The sequence below is a fragment of the Triticum aestivum genome, chromosome 5B, assembly GCF_018294505.1.
Source record: "Triticum aestivum cultivar Chinese Spring chromosome 5B, IWGSC CS RefSeq v2.1, whole genome shotgun sequence".
Lineage (NCBI taxonomy): Eukaryota > Viridiplantae > Streptophyta > Magnoliopsida > Poales > Poaceae > Triticum > Triticum aestivum.
In genome coordinates this window covers 605,210,423-605,224,083 of record NC_057807.1, presented here as the reverse complement: position 1 = coordinate 605,224,083, position 13,661 = coordinate 605,210,423, and the positions used below count along the sequence as shown (strand labels likewise).

General features: G+C 48.2%; 2 protein-coding genes across 2 annotated transcripts in view; both read left to right on the top strand.

Annotated features, from left to right (window-relative positions):
• LOC123113576 (uncharacterized) overlaps positions 1–6,074 on the top strand; it is a 6,695-nt gene extending 621 nt beyond the window's left edge. Inside the window, exons 2-7 of the mRNA XM_044534863.1 lie at positions 877–1,123; positions 1,640–1,763; positions 2,441–2,781; positions 2,904–4,644; positions 5,073–5,323; positions 5,570–6,074. Coding sequence (XP_044390798.1) covers positions 877–1,123; positions 1,640–1,763; positions 2,441–2,781; positions 2,904–4,644; positions 5,073–5,323; positions 5,570–5,641 — 2,776 coding nt within the window. The 3' untranslated portion in view covers positions 5,642–6,074. The remainder of the gene's footprint in view (positions 1–876; positions 1,124–1,639; positions 1,764–2,440; positions 2,782–2,903; positions 4,645–5,072; positions 5,324–5,569) is intronic.
• A 79-nt stretch (positions 6,075–6,153) lies between these two features.
• On the top strand, positions 6,154–9,996 carry LOC123113578 (transcription termination factor MTEF1, chloroplastic). Its single transcript, XM_044534865.1, has one exon. The coding sequence runs from the start codon at positions 8,703–8,705 to the stop codon at positions 9,687–9,689; it is 987 nt and encodes a 328-aa protein (XP_044390800.1). The 5' UTR covers positions 6,154–8,702; the 3' UTR covers positions 9,690–9,996.
• The last annotated feature ends 3,665 nt before the right edge of the window (positions 9,997–13,661 follow it).

The following is a 13,661-nucleotide window of genomic DNA, read 5'->3' as shown; positions in this document are numbered from 1 at the left end:
CTCCTGGTGGTAGATTCGCCGAATCGAAGCGAAAGCTGGATTTATTTTGGGTACGATTCCTGCGGAGACCTAGGGTAGGATCGCAGAATGTTCGATTAAACCATTAGGGAGGAGGAGGAGGGCTATGATCTACAGCCATGGCGCTGTCACTCTCCTATGGATGGAGCATATCAGTTTTAGGTGCAAGCTGAAGATATTTGGTGGCACAATTCATACCTACTGTTGTGAAAAATATAGGGTTTTTTGCTCTGTATCTTTGTAGCACTTCCCCTTTTTTTCCTTTCAACACTCAACCGAGTTATGATGAGGAAATAGCATCCAACAAGTTTAGAAAGGAGCAAGGAAAAGAGTAGTCGAGTTTGACGCATAGGCTGTTAGCAAGGAAAAGAGGGTACCTCACCATCTTGAACAGGGGTTTCAGCAGAGTCCTGAGCAAGAGACCATGTTAATCACAAACCAGTCACAGCGCCTTATGCATTAGCTGTTCTGTCCCTAGCTGTGAACCCTAGGATCTGTGCTGTCTAATGGTCGTTGCCTCTGTAAAATGGATAAAATGATGGACTGTGCCATTGGTACTGGATGATGCAAAACCTTATGGTATTCTTGGAACTTGTGGTGCCATATTGCTTAGTCCTTTTCGAGGGACGTCAGTTTCTCAGACCTGGGTCTGCAGCGCTGCTATTTCTGCTTGTTAGAATTCTTAAAGCTTTATAAGTGTTTTTGTTTTCCATAAATTGTTTTGGAGGTAAAACTGATTTCAGTATCATCCTTCTGCAATTTAGTGTTTCGCCAGGTGGCCACAATACTTTGTTGGGAGTCTTGTCACAAACTCCTAATTTTCAATCGCTTGCACTGAACCCTCTTTTGCTTTTTCAGTTCTGCTGGTGCCTCATCGCCTGCTATGCAAATTAATATAGTAAGCATAGATTGGTTGGGTAGCAGACAAGCTTCCAGGGTTGATTCCTCATCACATGTTGCACCACATGCCTACGGACCTGCTCATAGCTTTGATGCTGTTGGAACTGCTTTGGATTCTGCACCATCTTGTAGACCATGGGAGCGTGGAGACTTACTTCGTCGACTGGCAACATTCAAACCTTCAACTTGGGAAGCTAAGCCGAAGGTCATCTCTTCTTTCTTGTTTATAGGAATTTAACGTTGTTGAAAGTATCAAGATACAAGTGCTGAATGCCATGGTGTGTTAAACTTTGCTTTTTATATTTTAGTTCGCAATAAAATATAATCATGGACTCATGGTGACCTAAATCCATAAGCACAGTCAGAGTTTTCCTATGATATCACTTATGATGTTTATCACTAGTTTAGTTAATACTGAATTTGATCAAGGCCACAGTTCCTTCCTTTGTTAGCTGCATTGTTTTTAAGGCGTCCTGCCTTAGACGCTTAGGTGATAAGGCGCCCTGGCAGCACCTTACAAATATGCCTGCCTTAGGTGCTTAGGCGTCCTCCTAGGCGCTAGAGCGGGTGGTGCTCGCCTTAGGTCGCCTTACCGCCTTATAAACAATGGAATTGGCATGTTGGTTGTTTCTATTTGGTTCAAATTAGAATAACATCGTGGGACTATTTAAGAAAGTTCTACTCCTGCCATCATAATATATGCTGAAATTAACTTTTGCAGGCTGCCAGTTCATTGGTTTGTGCTCAAAGAGGCTGGGTAAATGTTGATATGGACAAAATTGAATGTGAATCATGTGGTGCGCATCTTATATTCAGTGCACTGGCATCCTGGTCCCCAACTGAAGGTATGTGATATTATTGAAACTACATTTGTTTGAGAAGTAGCTGGTATTGGCGTATTGCTATTGTCCTGGTCCACAGGTTTCTTCATGCTACACTGCCTCCTAGTGCTAAAAACCAATACATTCACCACCATGTTTTAAATGTCTTTACTCTGAAAGTATTATCCTTTTGATGTATATCTATCCGACATGAACTTAAATTTAGCTCATATTCATTAACCAAGAAATTATGCATTCAACTATGTAATGGCTAGCAATGCACTTATGCTTGCCACCTATCTGATTTGTGCATTTGAGATGTCTGTATTTTCACCTTTCAGTCTAACTAAATAGATTTGATTTGGTATAAATAATAGTTTCAGATTTTACATGAGCCATCGTATATTGTGCTCCTTGCTGATAGAAAATATATCTATAGGCCATACTCTTGCTTCACAATTATTAATATTCAACAGTTTGATTTACTGATTAACACCTGCCATTGTTTTGATAAAGTAAGTGACAACATTACATAGTATCAACGGTAACAGATATGTCCGGTGCCATAATTTTTCATAGGTCTCACTGATGTTATTCATGTCTTGCTGTTGTGTTAGGCTGGAAAAAAATGGTTGTACGCCCCCCTTTGCAAACTGAATTTTATTCAGCTGTGAAACCTTTCTTTTTGTGTTCTGTATTAGTTACAAATGCTGGAGAAGCCTTTGCGGCGCAGCTTGATGCATCACACAAGAATAGCTGTCCCTGGAGGGGCAATAGCTGTGCTGATAACTTGGTTCAGCTCCACCTTACACAGTCAGCGCTTATTGGAGGTTTTAAAGATCGATGTGATGGACTTCTACAGTTTCTCTCTCTTCCTGTGATTGCTCTGTCTGCAATTGAGAACATGAGGTTGACAAGGGCTGCTCAGATTAACCGCCTGTTAACCCAATCGATTAGCTTCTTATCTGGGGAGCTGGGTTACAAAGCTGAGAATACACCAGGAGTTGACATCCATCAAGGTTCATCTTGTGGCTTCTCAAGAGTACGTTTTTCTGTTTCTCGTATATGTGTGTGATTTGTGGCACCACTGTAGTATTATTATTGGATGCCTTTTGATCTTGCATCTTCCTTTAATTTAAACATTTATTCTGGTTTACTTTCCAGGCGCAGAAGCTTATAAGCCTTTGTGGATGGGAGCCTAGGTGGCTTCCAAATGTTCAGGACTGTGAAGAAAATTCAACCCACTCAGCTAAAAATGCACTTTCAAATGAACCAGATGAAATGTTCTACTCCCCTCTTGTTGAACATCAGAAAAGTTCATTCTCTGCATCAGCCAAGAAAGATAAAGGAAAAGGCAAAAGGCCCCTCAAAGATTCAGGATGCAGCATGAGCTCACCTTTATTAGATTGCAGCCTGTGTGGAGCTACAGTTAGGATCTGGGACTTCAGATCTGTGTCACGTCCTACTCGTTTTAGTCCAAATAACACTGATGCACCAGAAACAGGCAAAAAGCTAACACTGACGCGTGGAATTAGCGCAGCCAGTGGGATCAATGGATGGGTTAATGATGGGGTGGTAAGAGATCAAGCTGAAGGACGTGATGAAGCAGCAACTTATGAGGGGAAATTAGTATCAAATGCTGGAGTAGACCTTAATCTATCCATGGCTGGAGGACTACCGCCACTTCATTCTTCAATGGCTGTTGCGTCTGAGTGTTGTAATGGAGGAATGGGAAGAGATCTGATGATTGCACAGCCCGCTGGAAGTGAAGTTGGTGATCGTGCAACATCATATGAGTCTCGGGGTCCAAGCTCGCGGAAGCGTAACCTTGAGGAAGGTGGGAGCACAGCTGACAAGCCACAAGACATGGTTCGACATGCTGACAGCATAGAAGGAACTGTCATTGATCGTGATGGTGAAGAAGTTGACGATGACGTGCAAGATTCTGACACCAAGAATAAAAAATCCCGCGGGTTCAACTTTTTTGATGCCAATCTTCCATCTTCTTCTGGAGCTGGTCCTAGTAGAAATTTGTGCTTTGACTTGGATGTGGATATTAGTATGTTCGGTCACTCTAGAGCTGTTGGTCTAGCTCCTGTTGAGCATCCATCTGCTAGAGATTCTATGAGGGCGTCTTCTGTTATCGCAATGGATGTTCGCAGTGCTGATGAAGATTCGATGGAGAGTGTTGAGTACCATCCAGATGCTGGTATAGATATTAATATGCCTTCATCTAGTGGGCACAGGAATATTGAAATGAACGACGCCTTTGATCTCAACGATAGCAACCAAGCACAGCAAAGTGCTTGTGCACAGCCTGCTGCTGGAAGTGATGGAAGGGAGATAGGAGGAAGCAGTACTAATGAAGGAGAGGAAGTCCTTAATGCAGGCACAACTCCTGCTTTTGCAAGGGATCAACTTAGCTTAGGAATTAGTGGTGGAAGTGTTGGCATGGGTGCTAGTGACGAGGCTGAAATTCATGGCATTGATGTATCTGTGCAAAGAACTGAGAGTGGTGTAGGCGATGCAGAACCTATTACTGACCTTACTGAGACAATGGGCCATACCGGTGAATCAGTTCCAGGGCCTGGATTGATGGATGAGTTTGTACCTGAAGAAGTTGATCGGGAAGAACCTCATGGAGACAGCCAAGATATTGTGTTCCGTTCAACAGGCCGTGCTGACAGTGGATCAAAATATTTTGGTTCTAATAAAGCCGATTCTGGTGAGAGTGGAAAAAAGATAGGACATGCCATTGGCCATGAAAGCAGCATGCATCCTTCGCTCTCTTGCAATGCTGGGGTATATGCCGGTTTTGATGCATCTAAAGAGGAAGTGACACAGGCTGGCAAAGTACTGACTACTGATGATCAAGGGTTGCATTATGATCTGCAGAATGGGTTAGGTAATTATCATCAACCCTTTTTCTTGGTTCATATAACCTAAATGATAATTTCTATACATTTTTTGGGGGGAATTGCGTTATTTTTTGTGGCTTCATGCTATGTTTTCCTATTAAACTATACGGTTATTTGACTGGTAGAGGTACTTGCTAGCCATGCTTCCTTTGAAGTTGAAGTATTCAAAGTGATCTGTTTGTGACCAAGGAGCAGCCAGCTAGACTTTCAGGGCAGGTGGCATCGATCTCAGATCGGTTTTAGCACCTGCTATTCCAACAAATTAAATGTCATCCTATGCAAACTGCTCAGTTATCCTATGCCTAAAACACATGTTATTTATTATTATTTCTTACACATATGTTTTTAATCTATTGTTGTTCTGCTCAGTTATCTGTGTTTTGCTCATATCGATACTCTGTTATTTGTTTCTCAGGAGCAACAAATGGAGAAAACGACTATGAACCAGGTCTTCCAGATTTTGATCCTGTTAAGCATCACAACAGTTGCTGTCCATGGGTCAATGGGATTGTTGCAGCAGCTTGCTGTTATGATACTAGTTCCAGCTCAGGCAGTCCAGAACTTTCTGGCTGGCAGCTGACTGTTGATGCACTTGATACATTCCAGTCTCTTGGTCAATCTCAAAATCAAACAATGCGGTCTGAATCTGCGGCCTCGCTGAACATGGTAATTTTTGTCATGCTCATCTTCTCCATTTCTTCTTCTTTGCACCTCCTCGGAGTTCACCATATAAAACACTGAAAGTTGGTAGCTGTTGTCCATATTTCAAAACCTGGAGCAAGTGATCTGCATTAGCTGTGACATCTGGACGACCCCACCAATGCGCCTTTCAGAGTTGAACTGCTCACATAGTATGTTGTTCTCTTGTGCACCAAGCTATCCTCACAGAACTCTGGTTTCCGTGTTGCGCAGGATGATCAAGCAGCTTCTAACCGCAAGCTGGCGAGAAGGACTTCAGTGAACAAAAGCCATGGGAAATGTTGAGCGAAGCTTCTTCACACCCAGCCAGCTCGTTTTGTCCACCTGCTTCTCAAACATGCATAGCATTCGGCCAAGGTCCAGATTGGCGCATCCGGGTGCTTGTTTACGCGCAGTGCTGCTGCCTGCTGTACCCTTCCAAAATTAGGTCTGGTATCGGAGGAAGAAACCAGTTAATAATCCATTTGAGCTAGTCTGTAGAGTGTTGTCGCCTATGGTGTCTCTGGCAATTCGATATATTGTTGTTCCAGTGATTTTTTATATCCGAAGAGTCGATTCAACTCGTCATCCCTTGTTCCAAAAGGAACATTTGCAGAATTTTGCAAGTGAATTGATTGTTGTTCACCCCCAGTTTAAACTTGTAAGATACTTTATATTCTTGGGAAAGTCCTGACACCTAGTTCGAAGGAACATATATATACTTACTTAGTGTGAGTCACCCTGAACCTTGAGAATAAAATGTTTGTACCCGGCGGACCGGTCGCGCACGGGACGTTCGATCGGTGGAGATCAGAGGCTCGTCCCTCAGCCCCACGTAAGCTTTTCTTGGGTCCACCTAACCTGTAGGCAGGACACGTTCCCAAGCCTTATCTTCCCGACCGGCCTTATCTTCTTAGCCACACACTCATGCGTCTTCTACCTCCGTACATCATACCGCTGCACATCATTACGCCATGGATTAATCACCCCTTGGCGCGTGTTTCTAGCTGAAGGGAGCGGCGAGGCCGGCCGGTGGCACCGCAACCCACGCTGCTGTCCGACAAGCTACAAGCGGGTCGCGAGGGTGCTACAACCGCTGGCCACGGCTGCTACGGGGGTGTTTGGTTCCCTGTATTGCATGGGGCTCGCATCCACCATGCAAAATCTGGGTGTTTGGTAAGCTGTATGGGCCCTTTAGCCTGGCCCGGTGGATGCAAAAGCAGGCCCCCCTCAGCCCCTGCGTTTCTCTCGTGCAGGCTGGTTCCTCTTTCTCCTTCCTCTCCCTTCTGCCTCTCGTGCGCCGCCGCCAAGACCCCACCGACCAAGCCCCGCCTCATTCGTCTTTCTCAAGCACCACCACCTCCGTTCTGCTCATCAAGCGCCGCCGCCGTCCTCTACCAAGCGCCGTCGCCGCCCTTGTCAAGGTCCGCCATCTTCGTTCGCCTCCACCAAGCGCAGCCGCCGCCGCCGAATCTTGCCTCCTCGTGCCGCCGCAGGGAAGAACACCGTGTTAGCTGGTGGGTTTCCTCGACCAAGCGCGGCCGCCGCTGCTGCCATTGTCTGCGGCCATCTTCCTTCGTCTCCAGTAAGCGGCGCTCCGCACGCCAGATCCGGCCGCCGCAAGGAAGGATCCAACTATGTGGAACCACCGAGCCGTGAATCCCGTTGCTTCGCGCTGGTGCATGCTCCTCCTTCCGCATATTTTTCAGCAACATTCAGAAAAAATCCACCTCGTACAGCCATGGTATACACAGGGAACCAAACACCCATCTTAGCTCAACTTTGCATCAGCTCAGCCAGGCCGTGGTCACCCAGGTTCCCCCGTGCAATGCAGCCGAAAGCCACCCAGGCAACCAAACACGCCCTACAACCACCGGCCATGGATGATGCAGCGATGGTGGCGAGATGGCATGATTGTGCAACCGGAGATCGCGTCGCCGTTGCCGGCAAGGACGCAAGCCTCAAGTGGGAGCTGCAACCGGCCTGCGCTGGGCTGGAAGCCTGCAACCTGTGTAGTGCGGGCCGTGAACCGGTGGCGTGCAAAGTTGCAGCGGCGGTGGCGCCGTGGCGGCTGGGCGGCGGTGGTTGCTGTCATGACTAAGTCCGGCGACGAGGGAAGCTGCAACCGTGGGGCGGAGGTGCTTGAACCTTCGTGCGGAGGTGCTACGACCGCCAGTCCGAGATGCTGGAATCGTTAATGGTGTTTTACACCCAGGCGGCACCGGTGCTACAACCGTTGTTTTTTCTTGCTCGCACCGCCGGCGATTTTTGCTGGAACCGGCTATCGATTTTGTTGGGGATCCTCAATGGGTGGTGCTTTTTGCTGGAACTAGCGTTTGATTTTGCTGGAAGCGGCGACTGATTTTGCTGCGATTTGGGCCACACCAAAGCGATAATTTTGCTGGAACCCGCCGACAGAGAATGTTACAACCGGCGATTTTTTTTTTGGAACCGGCGATGATTTGTGCTGGGACCGGCGACTGTTTTTGCTGGATTCGCGATGAGGAGTGGTTTCTTTTGTGGCGACTGGCTATGATTTTTGCTTCGACCATTGAAGGATTTTTCCTGTGACGTCCCTGCTAATGATGGAGGCGACGGGGAAACGGGGTGATGTGGCCGGCATCCACAGGTGCTGGAGGCGACACACGGCCTCGCTGCCACGAGCAGCCTCGTCGGGGGAGGCTGTGGCGAGGCGCCTGTCGTCGCACCCCGTGCTGCAACGGGACGCGGGCAGGGCTGCGACAGCACCAGAGACCAGACCGCGCGCCACGACGACCGCGACTTGCCGCTGCACGCCGCCGCGACCAGCGCTACATCGTTGGGTCCTGGGGCTATGGGCCTATGGTGAGGGGGAAGAGCGACCTGCAAATCAGCCGAGGGCAGTGCGAGCAGAGAACAACAAGAAAAGAAACGTGCGAGGAAGAAGATGTGGGGGAGAAAGATCAGACGGCTGCATGTAATTGAATCGTGGGGCTAGCACGTGACCGGCCGAAAGCTAGCGCCGGCGGACCGGTGCCTAGCATTGGCCTAAATAATTTAGCTCGAATCCACAGAGGACATACTTCACTTTCAGTGATGAAAAAATATCTTTGAGCCTTTTTCACTTTTATTAACGACAGAAAAGATGTGTCTATCGCTTGTTGTCTCTTGTTTGCGCCTCTGCTGAGTAGTACCGAGCGGTCTCTTTCTGGTTCAAAATCTGACCACCCAATGAGCAGCACCCAGCGCGCCAGGTCATCACCAACGATGAGATAGAGAAGTGGATGAGATTCCACTTCGCCGCAGCCCCATCATCGTCTTCCCCCCTTCAATCTCCAAGCCTCCAAATCAAGAAGCTCTGGGAGACAAGCTCCGGCCGTGAGCGACAATGCCGCTCTGCAGCTTCTACGCCTCCACGTCCCTCCCGGTGGCCAAGCCCCACTCCCTGCCCTCCTCCGCCAAGCTCCCCTCCACCGCCGCCGCGGCGATCACCACCGTGCAGCCAAAGAAGTCGCCGCCGGCCGTGGCTGCGGCCGCGGCGGCGACCGTCCTGCCGACGACGGCCGAGAACACAGCGTCCATGACGCCGGCGGAGGCGCTGTCTCTGCACCTGCCGGAGCTGCCGTCGGCGATGCGGGACAAGATCCTGAGCCTGGAGCTGATGGGGGTGGACTACGGGCGCGCGCTGTCGCTGAACCCGGCGCTCCGGGACGCGGCGCCGGAGTCCATCCACGCGGTGGTCACCTTCCTGCAGTCGCGCGGGCTCCACTTCAAGGACCTGGGCCGCGTCTTCGGCATGTGCCCGTCCGTGCTCACCGCCAGCGTCCGCGCCGACCTCCGCCCCGTCTTCGCCTTCCTCACCGACGACCTCGGCGTGCCGGAGGCCGCCTACCGCCGCGTGGTCGTCAAGTGCCCGCGCGTGCTGTCCTGCAGCGTCCGCGACCAGCTCCGGCCGGCGCTCATCTACCTCCGCCGCCTCGGCTTCCGGGACAACCGCGCGCTGGCGTTCCAGGACCCCATCCTCCTCGTCTCCAGCGTGGAGCGCACCATGGCGCCCAAGCTGGAGTACCTGGCCGGGCTGGGCATGTCGCGGGACGACGCCGTGGCCATGGCGCTCCGCTGCCCGGCCCTCTTCACCTTCAACGTGGAGAGGAACTACAAGCCCAAGTTCGAGTACCTGGTGGAGGAGATGGGCGGCGGCGTGGAGGACGTCAAGGCCTTCCCGCAGTACTTCACCTTCAGCCTCGAGAAGCGGATCGCGCCGCGGCACCGCGCAGCCGCCGACGCCGGCGTCGACCTGCCGCTGCCGGACATGCTCAAGGCCACCGACGAGGAGTTCAGCGAGATGCTCGAGAGGAGGAGGAGGAGCGGATGAAGCGTGCGGTATGGCCGCCGGCCGGCCGGCTGAGCGCGCCGTGCGCCATGCTCATGCACGCAGGCGGCCGGCGGGTGCTTTGTACACTTACCACCGAGCTATGGCGACCAGGGCTTGCACTGTACATAATGATCAATGGTTGATGCCACGGCTCCTGAGTCCTGACTCACAGCGTGAAGTGATGATGCTTCTTTCTTCTGTAGAGGATGTGTAAGTACCAATGAAGTAGTCGGGTGTGCCACGTGTATAGTGTTCGTAACACATGTTGGGGCTGTAAATAAAGTCATGGAGGAAAGTTCAATCGGGATGAACTCTGTTATAATATCAAGAAATGTAAAGCAGGGGGGACGTGAAACTTTGTGGCCATCCGATCTATTTTTAAATCGGATGGCTCAAGAGCAACCCTCTTCCCTAGTGTAAGTTTGCAAATGGACAGCGGGTGTGATCCTTTCCACCGCAACAGTTGCTTTGTTGCAGGCCAACCGGTTCTAGTAGAGGAATCAAAGGGTGGAAGCAGCGGAAGGCAGGAAGGGGTCCGAGCTCGGTGACAGCACGCCACGGGAAGTGGATCCTCTGACACGAAGGACAAAAGTCACGTAAGCTACAATTCTCTAACTTTTCTCCATCACATCCATATGAGTAAGGCTAAACTGACTTGAATTATTTTGCAAATTACAAATCTACTTTATACATTTACAAAAATTACATACAAACAAATTATGGTGAAATATAATTAATTTTAAATTTATTTATACCAACAGTAACTGTGTACGGTATCTGCTACAGTAAACAAGTACAGTGTTCGCTACGGTATCCGTGACTTTCCTTCTCTGGTTTACACTAGTTTGCACTGTAGTTTAGGTGACTTCCCTTCTTCATGTTAGAGGATCCGCTTCCCACGCCACGACGCCGCCGTCTTCTGGCGACCGCGCGCCTCAACGCCCCCCTATCCTGATGGTCACGCGTCTTCTTCGACTGCTACATGCTATGTGCTCCCTTACCCGGTGGTAGGAGCTCGGCAACCTCCCCATACAAGGGTCGCGTGCCTCGGCGCCATCGTCGACCGACAGTCGGGCTTGCCTCCCCTGTACATGGCCGCACTTGCCTCCCCATCGATGGCAGTGCTCTCCTTCCCGCCCGGTAGGCGCACCTCGCCCAGCAGTTGCTCGCCTCCTCGGCCGGTGTCTACGCGCATCATCGCCGCTCTATCGGTAGAAGAGCTAGGCTATTTATATTAGGGACACCCCCTCTTTAAGCGTGAAAGCAAACTAGCTCCGGGAACCAACTTAGATGTGAAAGAAAACCAACTTTGGGAATTAATGAGGTAGGTTCTGGAATTCTCAGGTAATGTGTGGGTAGCTGGTCCTGATCAAACACTGTTTTTCCAGAATCTAAACATAGTTCCTTCAGCAGAAAACTTATTTCTTCATGAACTCCTAACTATGTTTCTTTGACATAAAACATTGTTTCTGCACAAACGGGAAAGTTGTTGGCCTTCTTCGATATTGTATGAGTTCAACCAACAAGAAGAAGATGAAAAAATAACCACACTTTCAAGAGAATATGATAAATTTGAGTTCTTTTTTCTTGACAACTTTACTTCCTCTTTATTCATTTGTGATCAGGCTTACATCTTTAAGTAGTAGGGGAAGAAGCTCAGAAGGGGCATTATTTAACCACTCATTACAAAGCGAATTTCTAGCAATCCTAGCTAGTTCATGTGCAACCACATTCGACTCTCTGGGGCAAAATTCGAAGACAATAGAGCTAAATTCACAAGCCAAATGATAACAATCATCAACAATGGCTACGTCATCTCCAGCATATTGGTCATCCTTATTCATTATTTCCATGAGTTCAAGATTATCCGAGTTGACAATCAGTCTATTGCACCTAGCTATGAGCGCCATATTCAATCGAAACTTCAGAGCCATTGCCTCCGCAGTTAGTACATCATAACATGAATCAATGAGCTTGTTTCCAGCTACAACCATATGTCCTCTATCATCTCGGATGATTGCTCCCATCGCCCCCTGAAGCAAATCCCAATCAAAGGCCGCATCAACATTTAACTTGACATATCCACTAGGGGGTTTGCACCAACCTCCCCTCTTTAACGAGGCCTTTGGATCACATGCAATAGCATAGTTAGTTGCTAAAGCACATACCGCTTGCGCAACTCTCTTCGCATCTTGCACCGACTCATTGTGCACAAGCTTTCTCCTCTCCCATCAAAGGTACCAGCAGCAAGTGGACATCAAGTCATGGAAGGAGGAGCGTGTTTGCTTGGCGTGTATAGTAGTTGAGTCGTTGATGGTCGAAGGGGCGTCAAGGAGGAGCGGCAGCAACTTGTAGTGGCCGCTCGTGAGTCCCGTGCCTACACATACTTATGGATATCTTGTGGTTGTCGTCGTCGTCGGAGGATGACTAGAGGCGTCGACTCTAGTCGTCGACCACCACTAGTGTAGGTAGTGGCAATACTAGATAGCAATGTCACTAAATGGACATTTTAAAATCATTAATTATATGTATAAAGCAGCTGATTTTTGCAAAGATTGTAATTGTTATAAAGTTATTTACCTGATACATCTAATTTAAGCTTAAATTGCCCATACAAAATGGACGATGGTGAAAAAAAACTAAATAAAAATAAAGGATTTGAAAGCCAAGATAATGACTGAGTTTGCGTCGCCAGCTCTATATCCATATGAAGTGGTGGATGATGATCGTTGATGCAACGAGTCTGATGACTCGGAGTTTGGACGTCATCGGCTCTATATCCAATTGAAGTGGTGAATGATGATCGATGATACGATGAATCTACTAGAGTTGTTCTAAGCTTGCATTACAAGTAAGTAAATGTGGGGATCCTAACTCAAGCAAAATTAGTACTCCCTTCGTTTCTAAATATAAGTCTTTTTAGAGATTCCACTATGGACTATATACGGAGCAAAATGAGTTAATCTATACTCTAAAATATGTCTACTCCCTCTATCTATCTATATAAGAGGGCAGGCCTGGCGCAGTGGTGAAGTCCTCCCCACTTGTGCCAAAAGGTCCTGGGTTCGAACCAGCATCTCTGCATTGCACTTTGCAGGGGTAAGACTAGGTTCCTATAATCCCTCCCCAGACCCCACCTTGTGTGGGAGCTTCTATGCACTGGGTTTGTCCCTCTATCTATCTATATAGGGCCTAATGCAGTTTTTGAGGTTAACTTTAACCACATGTTAGAATAATAATACTCCCTCCGTTCCTAAATATAAGTCTTTGTAATGATTCCACTAGATAGACTACATACGGAACAAAATGAATGAATCTACACTTAAAATGCGTCTATATACATCCGTATGTGGTTCATAGTGAAATATCTCTACAAAGACTTATATTTAGAAAAGGAGAAAGTATATGACATGCAAGTTACACAAAGCATGTCATCAAAATCCTACGTGAAAGGAGCTTCCAATGATTTAATTTTCACATTATACAACTCATATACTCTTAATCTTATGAATAGTCAAAGCCAATTTTGAAAAACACATTAGGCCCCATATATATAGATGGAGGGAGTATATACATCCATATGTATGTAGTTTGTAATGCAATCTCTAAAAATACTTGTACTTATGAACAGTCAATACGCTCGATTAACGCTTTAAATTATAAAACGATCTCGCAAGCCGTGGCAGTAAATATATTGCCATAAACATTCGACCAAGACAGAGAAGCCATTAAATAGTCGAGGATTCGACAGTGACCCCGCATGGTGGCAGCCAGAGCCAGGCCACTCGGTCACACTCTGGCCAGTAGGCACCACTCCGGTCCTTTTCAGCTCAGCTCAGCTCAGCTCGTCCTCTCTTTACTGTTTCTTCTCTTCCTCCTCTCTTCCCCTCGAAGCCTCAGCCATGGAAGACAGCTTCAGCCATGGAGCCATAACTCCATCCATCCCCAAGAGCTTTCCCCTCAAGCTGGACC

Excerpts from the sequence above, each read along its gene's own strand:
- LOC123113578 (XM_044534865.1), top strand. The coding sequence starts at position 8,703 with ATGCCGCTCTGCAGCTTCTACGCCTCCACGTCCCTCCCGGTGGCCAAG.